Source organism: Salmo salar, chromosome 26 (assembly GCF_965601325.2).
Source record: "Salmo salar chromosome 26, fSalSal1, whole genome shotgun sequence".
Classification (NCBI taxonomy): Eukaryota; Metazoa; Chordata; class Actinopteri; order Salmoniformes; family Salmonidae; genus Salmo; species Salmo salar.
Window position 1 is genome coordinate 30,723,951 of NC_138316.1, and position 21,526 is coordinate 30,745,476.

At 41.6% G+C, this 21,526-nt stretch overlaps 1 protein-coding gene across 1 annotated transcript in view; it reads right to left on the reverse strand.

Annotated features, from left to right (window-relative positions):
• Positions 1-18,971: 18,971 nt before the first annotated feature.
• Positions 18,972-21,526, reverse strand: part of LOC106562417 (sodium-dependent noradrenaline transporter-like) — a 72,845-nt gene continuing 70,290 nt past the window's right edge. The window contains exon 15 of the mRNA XM_045708623.2: positions 18,972-21,477. Coding sequence (XP_045564579.1) covers positions 21,454-21,477 — 24 coding nt within the window. The 3' untranslated portion in view covers positions 18,972-21,453. The remainder of the gene's footprint in view (positions 21,478-21,526) is intronic.

A 21,526-nucleotide genomic window follows, 5' to 3' on the forward strand; every position in this document is an offset into this window, starting at 1 on the left:
TTATGCAGGATGTGCAGGTAGTTTATGCAGGGTGTGCAGGGTGTAAGCCTATAATACTGTAAGTGTGTGGGGGGACTGACAGCTGGAATGTAGTGAATATAGTAGTTACTTTAAGGACCAAGGGTCTACTGTTTTTTTCTATCTAATCGTATTCTCTGTGCCACTCCATCTTCTGTATGGCCACTGTAGAACAGCAGAATAGAGCTCAGAGCTACCATAACCAGATGCCCTGACATGGATAGAAATCTACCAGATAAGGAATACGGAAATCCTACTCAAGTCTTGGCACAAACACCTATTGCACTTTTTTATCAGATCACGAAAACACTCTGCCACAGGATAACACACTTAGGGACTTTACAGAGTATGTAACTAATTGTAACATGAAAAGACCTCCCTGTAAAATACAGGATAAAACAGTGCTTATAGATGGATTGTTTCCTTCTTTGACAGAAGCATCCTATTGTACTCCCATCCCTGGGTTTTTGTAACTCTTTCAGAGAACAAACACATATTTTACATTATCTAATAGCTACTTTATGTATTCTTATTGTTTCTCCCTTGATTCATATAGTAGTACTACTATAATAGCACTGCATGTGTTTCACAAATGCTTGAAATGAAAAACATGCATATGAACCCCTCCATGTTTTGTCTTTGTACTTTTATTTCACAATATTGTATTGCCTGCCTGCAGGTGTAAGTGGTATGGACAGACCGATGCCTGTCAATACACACACACACACACACACACACACACACACACACACACACACACACACACACACACACACACACACACACACACACACACACACACACACACACACACACACACACACACACACACACACACACACACACACACACAGAGAGAGAGAGAGCCTGGTCGGACGATGCTCCAGGGGCCTCACACACACACACACATCGCCGGTCCTCGCCTCGGCCTCCCAGGAAATCCGCTGCAGATGGACAGGATAACATCAAGTCCACTTCCTCAAGCCTGTGGTATGGCTGTAACAGATCCCAGAGAGAAACGCTGCTGAGCAGAGGACGAGAACTAGAAAGGATTAGAGAAGAGGGAGAGATACGATCTACAGTATACTCCATAACTCTGAGTCAGGGAAACAAACACTACAGAGCGCTCTCTCTCTCTCTCTGTCTCTCTCTCTCTCTCTGTCTCTCTCTCTCTCTGTGTCTCTCTCTCTCTCTCTCTGTGTGTGTGTATGTGCGTGCGGTAGCCACATATCCCCTCTGCCCACGTCTCCGCCTTTCCCCCCTTCCCTGTCTCTCTCCACCTCCCTCCTCTTGTTTGTGTTGTGTGTTGGCAGCGATATCACGGATGTTGTTGCAGTGTTGCACATGGTGGGAACTAGCACCGGTGTTGTGACCACCACCACTCTGACTGGGTTCAAAGTGTTCAAACAGTCTGTGTCCCAAACGGCCCTGGTCAGAAGTAGTGCACTATATATGGAATAGGTTGTAATTTGGGACACAACCAATGTTTTACGTAACTATAACCTTCTGTTAGTGTGTTCTTCTGGTTCCTGAATGTACATTGCGTCTTCTTGGGCAGAAGCTTTTCTAGTCATACTGTACCCTGAGGTCAACATTTTTAGCAAATTGCTGAAGCGCCACTTCTCCTTGCTCATGAGTTCATTGGATTTCAAAGGGCTTCCTCATAGTGCAAGTGCAATGATATTATGCATGGCCATAGGGGAGATGATGCTGTAACTGTATAACTACAAGATGTGTAGAGTAGGGTTAAGGTTTAAGCTACAAAAATGGTTTACTGTACTTATATTCCTAGAACTGACTTACCAGGCATTGGTCATGGATTTACTTGTCATTGTTTTGGAGGTTAAGTCCATAAATTCTTTGTTCTGAGGTCTTCAACTGTTCCACAGACGTCTCATATAGCCTACAGACATAGATGATATACTGTTGTAGACGTTGATGAAAGAAACTCCTAGAACTGTTTAGGAAACAGCTTCTCATTGTTATTATGTGCATGATGTCAAGATTGAGTAAAGATAGTCCTGTATATTGGTTCTTGATGACAATAGGCTACAACACATTAATTTACCATGTGAATATAGGACACAAGAGGCTCTGAGGACCTACTGTATCTTAATTTCTAATACAAAAAAGCTAGGGTTTGTTATCATAGGAGGGATAAATAGCCAGATAACTAGAGTTCATTGTGGGTTCAGTTTCAATGACGCACTGTAACTCACTCATCATAATAAACAACAATAATTGGGCTACAGTAGCTTTTTAGACTGAACAGACTGCTTTTCTTACCTGAACACTGGAGTACGAGCATTATGATGCCGTGTCACGTAAGACTTCATTGTATTCTGACTTGATATATTGATATGTTTCAATGGAAAATGAACAGCAAAGACATATGCCTACAAACTTACACAACCCCCCTGACTCACCCTGACTCAGGATTCTATTTTTTGATAATCACAGTTGGTGTACGTCAATGAGAAATCAAGAGAAAATTGAATTTCCTGTTGATACTTATCTTTACTTGACAGCAGAACGGGTTGGAAGATAGCAACCCATTGTCTTCTTATTTTGTTGCACAGTCATCATGCCTTTATGCAGCATTTCAGAAGCTAGACCTCTCCTCACCTGGGCTCATGTGGTCACTTCACCCTATTCTTTCTCCACAGAGGGCTCTATGGCTGGCAAGAGAATGTACTTCAACTCAATGTCTCAAGACAGTGACACTTCCAGTACAGTAGTACTGTACCAGCACAGGAAACGCATGGTCAAATCTGCAAGAGTTGAATCCCTGCTCACACACATGTAACCCCATATGGCAAGGTCAAGCAGATACCCGCTTGACCTCTGAAAGACGTCAACGCACCCTGGCAGCAGAAAAAACAAGACACGGTACTGCAGAACAAAAAACAGCTGTGGAGGAAACATACTTGAACCGTTAACAAACTCTTAGAAGAGCTGAGGAGTGACTGAGTGAGGACTGCCCATGGCCCGCTGGCTGGCAACACAGAGCTGAGCAGCAGCAATTGTGTATCCAAGTTGTGATCTCACTCTGTTTATGCATATCATCTCATAGGCATTCTCATCTCAAAATAATACAGTGAGGGAAAAAAGTATTTGATCCCCTGCTGATTTTGTACGTTTGCCCACTGACAAATAAATGATCCGTCTATAATTTTAATGGTAGGTTTATTTGAACAGTGGGAGACAGAATAACAACAAAAAAATCCAGAAAAACTAATGTCAAAAATGTTATATAATGATTTGCATTTTAATGAGGGAAATAAGTATTTGACCCCCTCTCAATCAGAAAGATTTCTGGCTCCCAGGTGTCTTTTATACAGGTAACGAGCTGAGATTAGGAGCACACTCTTAAAGGGATTGCTCCTAATCTCAGCTTGTTACCTGTATAAAAGACACATGTCCGCAGAAGCAATCAATCAGATAATTTTTTAAGAATCCTCTTTGCATTATTGCATCTCCATGAAATGCAGTTTTTCCTACTAGAGATATATATTTTTAGGGCTCTATTCAATCCATAGTGCTGAAGATCCACTTTATAGCTTGATTGACAATTAAAGGCAATGTTGCCGCGGTCTCGCGGACTGCATTCACAGTAAATGCAGCATATGTCGGCTCAATCGCATTTTAATGCGGATTGGATTAAATCCAGCCCTTAGTTATGAAATTAAGGGGGTAACTTTTTACCCAGATAACGTTCACCATGTACTTTCTCAGCATAATGAAACAGCACTATTCAATATTGTTGTGCTTCATGTCATGTTATACGTTATATGTAATATGTCTGACAGGAGTTTCTGTCTGTCATGTTTGTGAAAGTCCAGAGCCTAATACTAATATTCCAGTAAATTGATAGGGTTGTGACCTGAGCCTTGTGTAGGTGGATCATATCATCTCTAAATGAACATCATTTATGTTTGAACTCTGTCTATAATATGCCAAAAGTCAAACCTCTCTGGAGGTTAAGTCTAATAAATCGATTATGTCTAATATGTTATATCATATCAGAGGGTTTTTTCTGCCGTGAGACTCTCCAAGTTCAAGCTCAGGTCCACAAGATTTAGGAGCCGTTGCCAATTCATTTTCTACTGGATCTGTCTTCTGTGAAAATCCTACAATGTTATTCCAAACAGTGACATCATGTGTTATAGTAGTCTGATGGTGAAAGAAGACATTGTTCTGGCAAGGAGACATTAACTGGGAACAGTTAAGCAGAACAGTTGTAATATTATTAGAAGCCATTGTCGTTGCAAACACAAATGTTAAGGAGAGGGCCAAGAGTTCATTCTTAAGTATCTTATAGAATCACAACAATAAATTGTACAGGGATGTCTATATTTATCTAACTTTGGTGTTGTAGACAGACATGTCTGGCTATGTCAGAGAGCATTGCTTAACTTCTACGACTTAAAAGATTGCAGTAATGAAATAATAACAATATGGATGTTGAATGTCTATTCCATTACTAACTATATGTCTCAAAATGATAGTACCTGTAGGTTGGCTTAGATTGTTGGTAACATGTAGACTATATTTCATCTCCAATGTTTATTGAAAACATACATTAAGTTGCACAATGAGCACTTGTCTCTTAAATACATTGTTACAGTTGTTGGTTAGCTAGTTTGCAAATTTAAGCCATATTTGCATAGATGTGACATCAGCCAAAACACCTCAAAACAAGACATGGTATCAATAACAAGACCAAACTAGCTGCAACGTTCCACTTACAATTCACTACATGGCAGTTTATAGTCATTGTTGCTAGCTATCTGGCCATCCACAATGCAATACACAGCCTTCTGTCCCTTTGAAGTACATACATTGGGAATAACAAAAATCAATGGAACATATTTCGTCATGCATGTGTCCCACTATCTAATGGAAAGAGTTACTTCTCTTAGTTGGAAAGACATCTCCCTCAATCATTTGCCAGTTCATTCTATAAAAACATGTTTATAGATTTTTATTTTTTTATTTAACCTTTATTTAACTAGAATGAGTACCAATCTCTGTCCTGTCAATTTTTAAGGCTGGCCTGCTCTTAGCAACCCAACAAAGAAAATTATAGCAGATATTTTTTGGGGGCAGCTTCCTTAAATAGTACCCGCAAAACACCAGTCTCAACATCAACAGTGAAGAGGCGACTCCGGGATGCTGGCCTTCTCGGCAGAATTGCAAAGAAAAAGCCATATCTCAGACTGCCAATAAAAAGACTAAGATGGGCAAAAGAACACAGACACTGGGCAGAGAAACTCTGCCTAGAAGGCCAGCATCCCGGAGTCGCCGCTTCACTGTTAACGTTGAGACTGGTGTTTAGCGGGTACTATTTAATAAAGCTGCCAGTTGAGGATTTGTGAGGCGTCTGTTTCTCAAACTAGACACTCTAATGTACTTGTCCTCTTGTTCAGTTGTGCACCAGGGCCTCCCACTTCTCTTTCTATTCTGGTTAGAGCCAGTTTGCGCTGTTCTGTGAAGGGAGTAGTACACAGCGTTATACGAGATCTTCAGTTTCTTGGCAATTTCTCGCATGGAATAGCCTTCATTTCTCAGAACAAGAATAAACTGAGTTTCAGAAGAAAGTTCTTTGTTTCTGGCCATTTTGAGCCTGTAATCGAACTCACAAATGCTGATGCTCCAGATACTCAACAAGTCTAAAGAAGTCCAGTTTTATTGCTTCTTTAATCAGAACAACAGTTTTCAGCTGTGTTAACATAATTGCAAAAGGGTTTTCTAATGATGAATTAGCCTTTTAAAATGATAAACTTGGATTAACTAACACAACGTGCCATTGGAACACAGGAGTGATGGTTGCTGATAATGGGCCTCTGTACGCCTATGTAGATATTCCATAAAAAAATCTGCCGTTTCCAGCTACAATAGTCATTTACAACATTAACAATGTCTACACTGTATTTCTGATCAATTTGATGTTATTTAAATGGACAAAAAAATAGCTTTTCTTTCAAAAATAAGGACATTTCTCAGTGACCCCAAACTTTTGAACGGTTGTGTAGGTACGTGGTTGCAAAGGGCATTAGTGTTCCAAGGCAGGATACTCTGAGCACAGCCCAATCCAGAAATCTGGCAGTGACTTCTGATTAAATTCAATTTTCACAGAACCGCTTGTTGCAATTTCGATGAGGCTCTCTTGTTCAGATATCGGTAAGTGGACTGGAGGCAGAGCATGAAAGGGATAACGAATCCAGTTGTTTGTTTCATCCGTTTCGGGGAAAGTACCTGCGTAATTGAGGACCCAACTCACTCAGGTGCTTCGCTATATGACAGCTTGAGTTCATTTGCACACAAAAAAATCATACAATGATGGAAAGACCTGTGTGTTGTCCTTCTTAATGCAGACAGAGAAGAGCTCCAACTTCTAAATCATAGCCTCAATTTTGTCCCGCACATTGATTATAGTTGCAGAGAGTCCCTGTAATCCTATATTCAGATCGTTCAGGTGAGAAAAAACATCACCCAGATAGGCTAGTCGTGTGAGAAACTCGTCATCATGCAAGTGGTCAGACAAGTGAAAATTATGGTCAGTAAAGAAAACTTTAAGCTTGTCTCTCAATTCAAAAAAACGTGTCAATACTTTGCCCCTTGATAACCAGCGCACTTCTGTATGTTGTAAAAGTGTTACATGGTCACTGCCCATATCATTGCATAGTGCAGAAAATACACAAGAGCTCAGGGACCTTGATTTAATAAAGTTAACAATTTTCACTGTAGTGTCCTAAACGTTTTTCAAGCTGTCAGACATTCCCTTGGCAGCAAGAGCCTCTCAGTGGATGCTGCAGTGTACCCAAGTGGCGTCGGGAGCAACTGCTTGCACGCTCATTACCACTCTACTATGTCTCCCTGTCATGGCTTTTGCGCCATCAGTACAGATACCAACACATCTTGATCACCAAAGTCCATCTGATGTCACAAAGCTGTCCAGTACCTAAAAAATATCCTCTCCTGTTGTCCTGGTTTCCAGTGGTTTGCAGAAGAAGATGTCTTCCTTAATTGACCCCGCATAAACGTAATGGACATATACCAGGAGCTGTGCCAGGCCCGCCACGTCTGTAACGCACAGCTGTAACGCATAAAATTCACTGGCTTGTATGCGAAGCAGTAATTGTTTCAAAACATCTCCTGCCATGTCACTGATGCAGTACTGTGTGTAGTACTGCTGGCAGTAGCAATACAACCAGTAGAGCTGGTATGTGTTTCTATGGACGTGGGCCTTACTTTACTGAACCATTTATCCATTTTCGAGCAAACGGAATGAGCAGCAGCTATGTTTGGCTACATACGGACCGTTAGTGGAATTCCCGTGAGAGAGTAACGGTTAATGTGATTGGATGTTAATAATTTCACTAGGCTACCTGTATTTGTGTTGTTACGTCTCTGAACACTAGATGGTTTAATTTTATTTTTGGCAGTGAAACGAGGCTACTCAGGCGAGAATAAAACCTCACCCAAATGTATAGCCCCGATGGGAAATATAAATGGACTGTTTGAAAATGTGAAGAAAAAAAATAAGAATGTTTATTTTCAATTTTTTATGTGAATCACATTTTTATTTGGCGTACCCCCGACGTCATTGTGCGTACCCCAGTTTGGGAATACCTGACCTACAGTATACTGTCATTCACACTGTGCCACAGAAAGACAAAGGGACCTAGAGTCCTAGACCGTGTCAATGTGGTAAAGTCAGATGACAGATGAATCCAGGCCTGATCATTAAAGAGGCTGGACAACCTTGGAGAGCATCTGGTGTCCTCTGAGAGGAGGAGGAGATACATCTGTACTTTCTCTGCGGTCGGCAATCTCCAGGAAAGACACACATGTTGGATCAGTCTTCTTTCTTTCGTTCTCTCTCTTTCTCTCTCTTTCGCTCTCTCTCAGTCTCACTCTCTTCATATCTACATTTCTTTCTCTCTTCCCGTCTCTTTCTCTATTTTGCTTTCTCTCACTCTCATTGTCTGTCTCTCTCTGCTAATTACACTGTTCTTATTATCAGCCTCTGTATAGAGATAAGGGGAAGACTCTATTGTATCAGAGACAACGGACACCTGGCTTTGACAAAGTGCACAATCAATTCACAGAAGAAGCAGAACTGCATGGGAAATTGTGCATATTGCTCATTTATTTTCATATAACCAAACTTCAATTTGCAGGAAATATAGTTTTCATCAGGTCTATTAAATCCTTGCAGGATACTTGAATAAAGAGATGTCTGGTTTAAATGTCTGTGGTTACTATGAGCTGTTAATGTTTAACCTCAGGTCATGGAAATACATGATTGATGGAAACAACATTTCCAGCAAATTAAAGTTTAGATATTTGAAAATAAAGTTTAGTCTTGTGTTCAGCTTAATCAAGAAGATGTCCAGTTGCTAGGTTACTGCTATGATTAGATACCTGTGTGGCCCACTACACTAGCTTTGGGGACAGGACAAAACAATCCACTGTGGACACCCTAGCCATCTTTTGGACACCTCATCTTCAAAGCCCTCATCTATGTGGTTGCTTATGGGGTAGGGCAGGGTCCAGTGTAGGTCTGCTGGTGGTGGTGGTTATGATGGTTGTAATGGGGGTGGGGGGAGAGTTACTGCCGTGGTCCAGGGAGAAAACAGGAAACATGTGCACTGAGGCAGGCACATCCTCCCTGGAGTGTGCCCATGTGACAATAAGTGTTTTGTAGCAGAAAGGAATGCTGGTCTAGCTGTTAACTGCACCCTCGGTGCCCACAAGCTGCTCTCATTGGTTCCTCTGAGTCTAATGGTCATATTGGTCATGTGGTCATGTTTAGCCTTGGTTAGACCCACAACGTTGTCATCATGACTTGCCTTTTGCCTCGGCTACAACCGCTGGTGTTGTGACCCTCACTGAATAAAAATGGAATGTGGTCCTACTGGACCCCACCCCCTTAATCCCAGAATGTTGGATGTATGGAACATACTGTACTATCACTACCATTACACTGTAAGGGAGTGCGTAACTGGCGGCAGGGAAGTCAGGCGCAGGAGAGCAAAACTTGGTAATCAACGGAGAAGTTTTATTCATAAAACTACCGGTAACCAGAATCACAAACAAATGGGTACAAAACCCGTCGCGCACCAGAGAAAACGTGCACATGCACTTACAATAAACAATTCCGCACAAAGACATGGGGGGAACAGAGGGTTAAATACACAACATGTAATGAGGGAAATTGAGACCAGGTGTGTGAGAAGACAAGACAAAACAAATGGAAATGAAAAGTGGATCGATGATGGCTAGAAGACCGGCGATGCCGACCGCCGAGTGCCGCCCGAACAAGGAGAGGAACCGACTTCGGCGGAAGTCGTGACATACACACTGACTGATGTTCTAAAGTTTCCTGTCTCTTCACTTGCCTAAGAGATAATGACCTGCAGTAATCTCACAACAACAACTCTGCTGCCTATTCTAGTGTTGTGACATCGTAAGGTACGCAATATGTTTCGGCACATGCCGGTGGAAAAGCTAACGGCATATTATATATATCAAATAGATAAACAGTATTGGTCTTATAAGCAACAGCAAACGTCTGCCATTGAGACTGATCCAACATGTGTGTCTTTCCTGGAGATTGCCGACCGCAGAGGAAAAACACTCATCCTTCAATAAGCTTTCCTCCCCTGTCCAACAAAAACAACCACAGGGAATATTTACTGAACTAACGAAGACTATTGATGCCTGACTTCCTGTGTTACACCCTAAATACTCCATAAACGATCAAAATAAAGAGAGTCGCACACTCCATATATCACCTCCCAGTCATTTATTGGGTAAATCACCAACGTCTCAGCATCACTGTGCTTTATTTTAAAGTTTATTCACCGTTAGTCAGCACCTCCACATTAAATCATGTTTCTCGGTGTGCCCCAGCTCATGTTTTTTATCACACCCTAAATACTCCCCAGTACGGGAGAAAGAACCCCAGCATGACCTTTCCTCTTATATCAGTCTATGCAAGTCTCCTCAATTGTGTGTGTGTGTGTGTGTGTGTGTGTGTGTGTGTGTGTGTGTGTGTGTGTGTGTGTGTGTGTGTGTGTGTGTGTGTGTGTGTGTGTGTGTGTGTGTGTGTGTGTGTGTGTGTGTGTGTGTGTGTGTGTGTGTGTGTGGTGTGTGTTCGTGCGTGCCTTTTGATATCTGTCTTTTGAAGTCCCCTGATAATATTTACTGAATACTGCAGGGAACCAGGTGGACTGGTCATATCGCACAGGAGGGTTCCCATGGGACTATTATACCAAGGTGTAACGTGTGCACTGGGAGTCGGGAAGCAAGTTCAGGGAGTGAATCATTTAATAAATAAATGAAAACATAATACAAAACAAGAAACACAAACAATGCACAGACAAGAAACAGAAACAATAAGTGAGATATATTGTCACCCCCTGACCTGAGAGAGAGGGTTTGTTTCTCTATGTGGTTAGGTCAGGGTGTGGGGTGGGCATTCTATGATGTCTATTTCTTTGTTTTGAGCCAAGTATGGTTCCTAATCAGAGGCAGCTGTCTATCGTTGTCTCTGATTAGGAATCATACTTAGGCAGCCTGTTCCCCACCTGTAGTTGTGGGATCTTTATTTTGTACTGCTTGTTAAGCCTACAAGACGTTACGGTCGTATTCATTATGTGTTCCTTTTGTTTGTAGTGTTCTGAGGGAAATAAATACTACGATGAACACTTACCACGCTGCGCTTTGGTCCACTCCTTTTGACGGTTGTGACATATATAGGGAAGGTAATCAGGGAAGTGATGAAGTCCAGGTGAGTCCGATGATGCGCAGGTGCGCATAACGATGGTGACAGGTGTGCGCCTCTCATGCCCTGGCCATAGAGAGGGTTTTATTCTCTATTTTGGTTAGGCCAGGGTGTGACTAGGGTGGGCATTCTATGTCCTTTTTTCTAGGTTTTGTGTTTCTTTGTTTTGGCCGGGTATGGTTCTCAATCAGGGACAGCTGTATATCGTTGTCTCTGATTGGGAGCCATACTTAGGCAGCCTGTTTTCCTTTGGGTTTGGTGGGTGGTTAATTTCTGTTTGGTGTTGCTAACCTGACAGAACTGTTTGGCTGTCGGTTTCTTGTTTCTTTGTTTATGTGTTCTCAGTACAATAAATTCATGATGAGCACTCAACACGCTGCGCCTTGGTCTACTCCCTTCGACGGCCGTTACAGAACCACCGACCAAAAGAAGACCAAGTAGCGTGGATTGGAGCACCGGGGAGAAGGATGGACATGGAAGTCGGAACGTCGATTCTGGGAGGACAAGTTAAGGGAGCTACAGGAGCCTGAGAGGCAGCCCCAACATTTTTTTGGGGGGGGGGGCACACGGGGAGTTGGGGTAAGTCAGGTTGGAGACCTGAGCCAACTCCCCGTACTTATTATGGGGAGCGATGGATCAAGCAGGCGCCCTGTTATGCTGAGTTACGCACTGTTTCACCAGTGCGCAGCTATAGCCCAGTGCGGTCGATACGGGCTCCTCAGCGTTGCCGTGCTAGAGTTGGCACTCAGCCAGAGAGAAGTGCGCTGGCGCAGCACATCTGGCCACCAGTGCGTCTCCTAGGTCCAGCCTACCCTGTGCCTGAAGGCCGTGCGCTCCAGACCTGCAGTGCGTCTCCAGGATCCGGTCTATCCGGTGCCTGCTCCCAGAGCCAGGCCTCCTGCAAGTCTCCCCAGCCTGGTGAGTCCTGTGCCTGCGCCCAGAGCCAGGCCTCCTGCAAGTCTCCTCAGCCTGGTGAGTCCTGTGCCTGACGCCTGTCCGGAGCCACCAGAGTCGCCCTCCAGTCCGGAGTCGCCAGAGTCACCCGCCTGTCCGGGGCCCACTGTGAGGGTCCCCAGTCCGGGGTCGGCGGCGAGGGTACCCACTCCAGAGGCGCCACCTAAGTGGGCCAAGCCGAAGGTGGAGCGGGGTCCACGTCTCGCACCAGAGCCACTGCCGTAAGGAAGGCCCACACGGACCCTCCCCTTTAGAGTCAGGTTTTGCGGCTGGAGTCCGCACCTTTGGGCGGGGGTACTGTCACGCCCTGGCCATAGAGAGGGTTTTATTCTCTATTTTGGTTAGGCCAGGGTGTGACTAGGGTGGGCATTCTATGTCCTTTTTTCTGTTTTGTATATCTTTGTTTTGGCCGGGTATGGTTCTCAATCAGGGACAGCTGTATATCGTTGTCTCTGATTGGGAGCCATACTTAGGCAGCCTGTTTTCCTTTGGGTTTGGTGGGTGGTTAATTTCTGTTTGGTGTTGCTAACTGGACAGAACTGTTTGGCTGTCGGTTTCTTGTTTCTTTGTTTATGTGTTCTCAGTACAATAAATTCATGATGAGCACTCAACACGCTGTGCCTTGGTCTACTCCCTTCGACGGCCGTTACAGCGCCATAACAAGCAGCCTGGTGACCTAGAGGCCGGAGAGGGAGCACATGTGACACAAGGAGAGTGCATAGGGCTCATACAGAAAGCAGACTCTCTGCTTCCTGTACACAAACATAAATACAACTGTACACTTAGCATACCAGTAGTTTAATATGTCAGAGCTTCAAAAGAATGTGAATCTTCGATAAAGCGTAAATCATGGTTCTGAGATGCAATAGTCTGGCCGGAGTCCCACGCAAGAACACGCACCTCCCCACAAGTCCTCTATTCATTTCAATGTGTTGACAGCTGGAGAAGTTGCTTGAGCTGCGCTGAGAGTTCGATAAGTATGAAAGCCAACGATCCAATATTCTAGAACACTGCTGTGTGTACGAGTACACATTTGCTAGACCCTTATGTGCAACACTTTGAAGGACAAATTTGCTTCACAGCAGCATGCAGAATACCCTGTATCCTGGTGGGCTTTTGACTTGCTTAGAAGTGATTTCCTGGCACAGCCATTTCTCAGTTCTGGGTGCTACAAGTTCAGGCATGGGCTGGTTTAATATTCTTTCTAAGTAGTTGAAATAAACGTCTGTAAATAGCAGGTAAAATCCAAAAAAGTCAACCATTATTATACTGACTGGCTTTGTGTCATTTTCTGATTCATTTCTAAGAAGAAAAAAACATGTAAAAGAAGATCTATTGGCATCATATGGTCATTGAGCCACTGCTTTTGTTTTATGTAACACTATGAGGACAATGAACAAGTGTTGATAATGGCAAACTATGTTGAAACAAGCGCTTCTATTGAATTGAACATCATGCTGGTTACTACTTAGTTTCATAATACCTAGAACCATCTCAGGCTTGAACGTACGCTGGGGAGAAATATCATTGCGTAACACAGGGAAATAGAACAACATAAACACAATTAAGGCCCAGGAATTCTTGTTATTGTGGTTATCCTAGAATGTGCAATAACTCATGTTAACCTTGGCATTCATTTGTGAGCTCATGGAATCTGATATTTGTTTTACTATCTCCATTCAGTTGCTCAATTCCTTCAATTTACAACATTGGGTACCTACTGTGGTCTTGGGTGCCAATGGTACTTTGATTTATCATGCGTAAAGCCTCAACAAAGATTTGGCTGAATAATGTTCTCCTCTATGCCAACCACACTTCTGAATTCCACCAAGCAGACCTCTGCATCTATCTATTTTTAACAACACCTTCTCTGTTCTCTCAGAGGCTAAATCCATCAAGGAGTCTTTAGCTGCCTGCCATCAACAGGAGGAAAGATCTGTCGGTCACATGGATTCATCTCCACCAATTGGATTATAAGTAGAAAACAAGGCTTGGATATGAAGAGGAGGTAAACCTAAAAAAAGTCCTTATTTTCTCCCCAATCGCATTAGCTCTGCACAGAGCCAGTAATTAGGAGGCTGTCTGTGGAAGGCCAGCTCCAGCTTGACTTTTATTGGCTAAACAAATTTGATGAAAGTTTGTGGTTTTGACCTTTTTGCTGCGTTAAGGCCCAACGGGAGGTTCAGAGAGGCAGGCAGAGATAAGACTGAACGAAATGGAATGGCAGACGATGTCAGGGCCAGATCACCAGAAAGAGAGAGAGGGAGAGAGAGAGAAAGACAGAGTGAATGATATAGAGGGAGAGAGTGAGAGAGAGCACGAGAGAGCATGAGAGAGAGAGAGAGAGAGAGTGAGAGAGAGAGAGAGAGAGAGAGAGAGAGAGAGAGAGAGAGAGAGAAAAAGAGGGAGGGAGGGATAAAGAGAAGAGAGAAGAGAGGAGAGAGAGAGAGAGAGCAGAGAGAGAGAGAGAGAGAGAGAGAGAGAGAGAGAGAGAGAGAGAGAGAGAGAGAGAGAGAATGGCGGGCATCTCCTGTAAATATCAATGGAAGTGTCCAATAATGGACTTCTAAATAAAATGAAAGACATCCTGCTTTTTGAAATGGTGTTATCTTCCACTCACAGCACTTTTTCCCCATTAGGTGCCCCAGCGGTACAGGTAATAACCATATCACCTGTGTTGATAACAGCCTACTTTATGGCTGACAAAACCCCTTTGATATGACAATTGCCTACACATTGTGTTTGGTTCTTATCGTTGTCATAATGGAGAAAAGACCCAACCTCAGACTGAGGAAACAGAGAGGCAGCATAGAAGGGCACATGAGGAGAGCATGTAAGTCCCTCATTGTCTACACGGGGAATGAGTTACAGTATATTTCTCTGTTGTTGCCAATAGAAACCATGCAGCGCTGTTAATAAAGGATTTTCTCAGTTTCAGCTTAGGTCTTAATCCTTTGGCTTCAAAGTCTCCTGCTACTTAAAGGAACCCCCTCTCAAAGACTGACTGTTCTCTCAAAGACTGACTGTTCTATCAAAGAAAGACTGTTCTCTCAAAGAAAGATTGTTCTCTCAAAGAAAGACTGTTCCTCAAAGAAAGATTGTTCTCTCAAAGAGTGACTGTTCTATCAAAGACTGACTGTTCTCTCAAAGAAAGACTGTTCCTCAAAGAAAGATTGTTCTCTCAAAGACTGACTGTTCTATCAAAGACTGACTGTTCTATCAAATCCCAGACTGGCACAGATTCTCAGGCTCCATCTCAAATGTCCCCCTGTAGGGCACTACTACTAGTACTTTAAACTACAGTAAGAGACCTGTCACCTGTCAATCGATGTCATTTCAAATAGGATGAACTGTGTATGGTGGCTGTGAACATGCCTGAATGCAGAGAGATAAGCTGTAGCATTGTTCTCCCAGGAACATCTACTGCACAGCAGTATGGGGTTACCTGGGGTCATAAAGGACTGTTACGGTACATCACCCACTCCCCTGACCTGTCATACGCCATGTTTGTCAGTTAAATGTAATGTTACACAATGACTGGCTGTACATGCGTTAATCAGACTAATTTCCTCTTCATTTGATTAGGTTTATCACACCATGTCAAGGTGATGATCTCTGCACCAGCTGCAGACCTTTGCAGTACATGAAACTGTCAACATGGGCAAAAAAAAGAAGTTAGCATATTTCTTTGACGTTAATGAGGTGATCAGGCAGTGGAAGTGTCAGTGTGGGAGAGAAAGCAAAACATGCTCCTGGCAATTACAATAATGAAGTGATCTTATTATGGAGCTGTGCCAGTCATTACTAATGTACTGTTAGATATAACTACTGTACTGTGTTAGACATAACTACTGTTCAGTGTCAGATATAACTACTGTACTGTGTTAGATATAACTACTGTACTGTGTTAGATATAACTACTGTACTGTGTTAGACATAACTACTGTTCAGTGTCAGATATAACTACTGTACTGTGTTAGATATAACTACTGTACTGTGTTAGACATAACTACTGTTCAGTGTCAGATATAACTACTGTACTGTGTTAGATATAACTACTGTACTGTGTTAGATATAACTACTGTACTGTGTTAGATATAACTACTGTACTGTGTTAGACATAACTACTGTTCAGTGTCAGATATAACTACTGTACTGTGTTAGATATAACTACTGTACTGTGTTAGATATAACTACTGTACTGTGTTAGAAATAACTATTGTACTGTGTTAGACATAACTACTGTACTGTGTTAGATATAACTACTGTACTGTGTTAGATATAACTACTGTACTGTGTTAGATATAACTGCTGTACTGTGTCAGTCATAACTACTGTTCTGTGTTAGATATAACTACTGTACTGAGTTAGATATAACTACTGTACTGTGTTAGATATAACTACTCTATTGTGTCAGTCATAACTACTGTACTGTGTCAGTCATAACTACTGTACTGTATTAGGTATAACTACTGTACTGTGTTAGATATAACTACTGTACTGTCTTAGGTATAACTACTGTACTGTGTTAGATATAACTACTGTACTGTGTTATATATAACTACTGTACTATGTCAGTCATAACTACTGTACTGTGTTAGATATAACTACTGTACTGTGTTAGATATAACTACTGTACTGTGTTAGATATAACTACTGTACTGTGTTATATATAACTACTGTTCTGTGTTAGGTATAACTACTGTACTGTGTTAGATATAACTACTGTACTGTGTCAGTCATAACTACTGTACTGTGTTAGACATAACTACTGTACTGTGTTAGATATAACTACTGTACTGTGTCAGTCATAACTACTGTACTGTGTTAGATATAACTACTGTACTGTGTTAGATATAACTACTGTACTGTGTTAGATATAACTACTGTACTGTGTCAGTCATAACTACTGTACTGTGTTAGATATAACTACTGTACTGTATTAGGTATAACTACTGTACTGAGTTAGATATAACTACTGTACTGTGTTAGATATAACTACTGTACTGTGTCAGTCATAACTACTGTACTGTGTTAGATATAACTACTGTACTATGTCAGTCATAACTACTGTACTGTGTTAGATATAACTACTATACTGTGTTAGATATAACTACTGTACTGTGTTAGATATAACTACTGTACTGTGTTAGACATAACTACTGTACTGTGTTAGATATAACTACTGTACTGTGTTAGATATAACTACTGTACTGTGTCAGTCATAACTACTCTACTGTGTTAGATATAACTACTGTACTGTGTTAGATATATCTACTGTACTGTGTTAGATATAACTACTGTACTGTGTCAGTCATAACTACTGTACTGTGTTAGATATAACTACTGTACCATGACTCCCTATGAACAGTTTTCAACCACATTAACACAGTTCCATTAATGGCATCTACATGATGGAAGATGTAGTCGTACAGTATCATAAGGAGAATATCTGGGTGGAACTCTACATGTGGGTATTCCATTTTTCTAGTAATTGTTTAGTTTTGTTCTCAGGCTAAACTAGAACATTGGATGTTGTTAATTGAATAGGATCTAATTAGGTCAATGAATTAGCAACAGCAAAAAGACAAGAAAGGCCTGTAGTCAGTCTCTGTAGGTGTGAGCTGTTCAGAAAGAGAGAGAGAAAGGGGACAGGGAGAGAGAGAAAGAGAGAAAGAGAGAGAGGGGGACAGGTACAGAGAGAGAGAAAGAGAGAGAGGAGGGAGATAGAAGATCGAGAGACAGTTGGGGAGAGAGAGATAAAAAGAGAGAGGGGAGAGCTAGAGAAAGAGAGAGTCTTAAAAAGCACTGCACAGTCACATGTAATAGCTTTTGGGGATCCCTCCAGAAATGTGTGCATTAATACCATAGAGCAGTTTGGCAATAGGCATGCAGGAGAAACAGACAAGGATTATGTACTGTTCTGGATCCCACACCTGCTGCTGATTAAAAACAATAGCAGCATAGCCGGCCACTCAGCCGACAGCAGAGCGGAGCTCAGGGACAGTGGCACAAAGCTTTGGTCATTGTGTGGTGGCCTGTGTGGTGTGGGGTATGACATGGGCACAGAGCAGCCGCACATGAAGAGAAAAGAGACATGACAGCAGAATGCAACAGTTAGCTACAGTACTGCAATGAGAAATCCTCGCTCAGCAGAAACAGAGGAGAACACTGTCAAAATATTGTCAAAGAGCAGCATCAACCGTGCTGTTAAATTGCTATTTGGCTCACCACACACTAAGCATCTGTTAACTTCATATTATATGTGGAGAGTGCTAAAACTCTGTATCATATACAGTGATTCCGATGCCTTTGAATCATGGATACTAGATCTGATGGATGTGAGATGTGAGATTTGTTTGACTAACTCGTTATTGTCATTTTTATTGTATTACTATTTTTCCTTTAGTTTATTTAGCAAAAGTTGTCATACTTTTTTTTTTAACTCTGCATTGTTGGTTAAGGTAAGCGTTTCACGCTATACAACATATTCGACGCATGTGACAAATAACATTTGATTTGCATCAGTCTGTGTAAGGTGAGAGAAATGAATAGGCTTTGTTGTTGTTATAAATGATTCACCTCTGTATAAAGCTATTGCCATTAGCTTCTCTTTGTACTGTATATCCTTCACTTGTTGCTGAGACAAAAATTGAAAAATACATTTAAGGAACCTGCATTACTCTCTATAGCTGTGAATATGCAATGTTTTTGCACCGGCAGAGATGCTTCGCTGTATCTGTGTCAGTCAACGCTGCAGAATATATATCCTGACGAAACATAAACAATACAATTCCCACATAGCTTTACTTCAAAAAAGAACTCAGAATAAACGCATGATGCATGGAGCTGGAGCCTCCAGCAGTGAAAACAGAAGTACATTTCTTTCTTCTGTTGAAGTACAATTATGCAACACTTGCTGAATCAGTGGAGAGAGAGAGAGAGAGAGAGAGAGACAGAGGGAGAGAGAGTGAGAAACGTATGTAGATGGTCCCTTCCAGAAGAAGAATCCCCTTTCCCTCATCAGAGCTCCAAACATCCCCCCTTTCTGGTTCCTCTATTATCTAAGCCCCATGCATTCATCCTTTGGATACTGTACAGTCTACCCTCTCGAACACAACACAATGGACCGGGAATTCAATTCCATTCACAGAAGCTTATAATCCCATTCTTCCAACAATAAATCAATGCTTATACCCCCATCTGTGTGTGTAGAAGAACTCTTTATTATAATAGTGTGCATATTTTGACTTCTTCATATATAGTTGTCACTCACGTTCAACAGGACTTTTGTATTGTACACAGTGTTCTGTAAACTTAGCTCAGGTAATGCCAGGGCTCTACATTCACGTTGCAAAGTTACCCCGGTTACACTGGAGAATACATCTGTAAATAGATTAATCTTACCTACATCAAACACAATGATATAACAGTAACAGTGGACAGTTACGTTTAAAATACTTTACATTCACGTTTCGTTTATAAACAATTTGATAAATACAAGATTAGATATATAACAAAAGAATATATTTATATATTTTTCCATATCTTATACTCCACATACAATATAATTTTTGTGTGTGGCTTGCTTCCTGCCATTAATGTTATTTCACAATTTAAAAAAAAATCTATTACATTTCAACTCCATTTCAATAAATAGAGAAACAGAACAAAACAAAAACGAAAGACAAAAACAGCAGACGTCTCTAAAAAAAAAGGGGTGAACATTTTGGCACTTCCTTGGTGGTGAATTTTCTTTAAGTCAAGTTTGACAAAAAATAGGCTTCAACAGATGCCAATGTAACATATAAAGACACCATAAACTATTTAACATAACAATCCTTGTACAATGAATGAGGCATTTCAAACTTAAAATACACTATCTATCCACACACACACACACACACACACACCCACACACACACACACACACACACACACACACACACACACACACACACACACACACACACACACACACACACACACACACACACACACACACACACACTCTTTGAAGGAGAAGCTCCTGATTTCCCTCACCCATATGGACCACAAAACAATGCATTGGAAAGATGCAACATAACAAAGAGAACATTATATAAAAAGTAAAGAAACGTCACTTGTTTTGTTGAGTCTACCTGTGTTAGTGCTGTAATTCAGTTAAGCTTTTGATAAAACAGGGCATTTCTTGCAGGCCTGAAAACATTCCCTAAAACACTAAGAGTGCTTACCTATCCATAGAAAACTGAAACAAGTATTTCTGTTAAAGACTTCTTTCAAGTGCTGGATTCAACTTCATTTAATCAAAGCCTCCCTTTGTGTCTTCACCACTGTTCAATTACTACTGTTTATCCACAAGCACAGTGAAGGTAAAATCATTGGATCAAGGGCACAAATATGCTAGTACTATGCAACACATTAAAGTTGGTACACACAGTACCATTAGTAACCATAGCAGGACAATGTAGACCTCTACTCTGTGTAAAGGCCATGTGGAAAGCATAAGGACGACCACTTGCAAGACAAAACATTTCTGAGTCTCAACATAAATTGTTCCCTTTTCTGTGAGACAGGTGACAAAAGCTTCACATCTGTTTCAGGAAGGTTTCAAAAGATGGAGAAGGCAACTGGGAAAAACCTCTACTGCTGTAAGATGAATATCTAAAGCACATTGTCATTCAAACTGAATTAATAACGTATGTTGGTAACCATAAAGTGTATCTATCATCCACGAGCTCTGATCTGCAGGAGGATTCCTGAGTCGTCGGGTAAAACCTTTCTGTATGGACCAATGAAAACATTTACCTTTCTGTATGGACCAATGAAAACATTTACCTTTCTGTATGGACCAATGAAAACATTTACCTTTCTGGATGGACCAATGAAAACATTGGCAGGTTCTGAAGTGTCTAGCTCGATAAGGCACTGACACAGTTGAGCTGCTGTTATCTAGAGTAGTGACTGGAGACCTACTCAGTCAGACATACAAAGAGGGCAATGAAACTAGATTTCTTCCCTTTCTCATTCACCTAAAAGCTTGAGGGTCCTCTTTGAAAAGAATCAAGAAGATAAAAAGCAATGTAAGTCATGTTTGTCTCCCCCTGCCTAGAGTATACATGATGACAGAAGTGGTCATTTGGTACTTTCTGACATGGTTTAAGTGTCTAACCCATGTATAACTAATGAACACAGAACAACAGTCATCGTAAAAAAAACATGTAAAAAAACGAATGATATGAAAAACAATAATTGTGTCCATGAACACAGAAAACACCTGTAGATGCTCTGCATGGAATGTCTCCATCTTATGAGTTGTATACATTTAAAAAAATGACGATGATGACGATGTCACATGGTATAAAGTTTTAAATAAAAAGAAAAATTTAAAAATAAAAAACATGGAGGATACTGGGTTGACTCTGTAGGCAGAGGTTGATGAGAGAATCTGTAGTCACTCGACATAGAGAGAAGGAGATGAGGGGCGGAGTGGAAAAGAGGGGATGGCAGGTCGCAGGTTGGGTCAGAACCAACAGAACACAGAGAGGCAGAAAGGAGCATGGCGTTTTCCCTGTCCATCCTCCAGTAGCAGGAGGCTCAGCAGCAGGAACATCTGCCGTCGAAACACAATGACTCCAACACCCCGGAATTGTGAGTAGTGGGGAAGGTTGGGTGACATCAGGTTGTCAGATAGCCAACCAGTGCTTGAGCTGAAATAGAAAAGGGTGAATTTGATAAAGCTTCATTGCCAATGCAGTA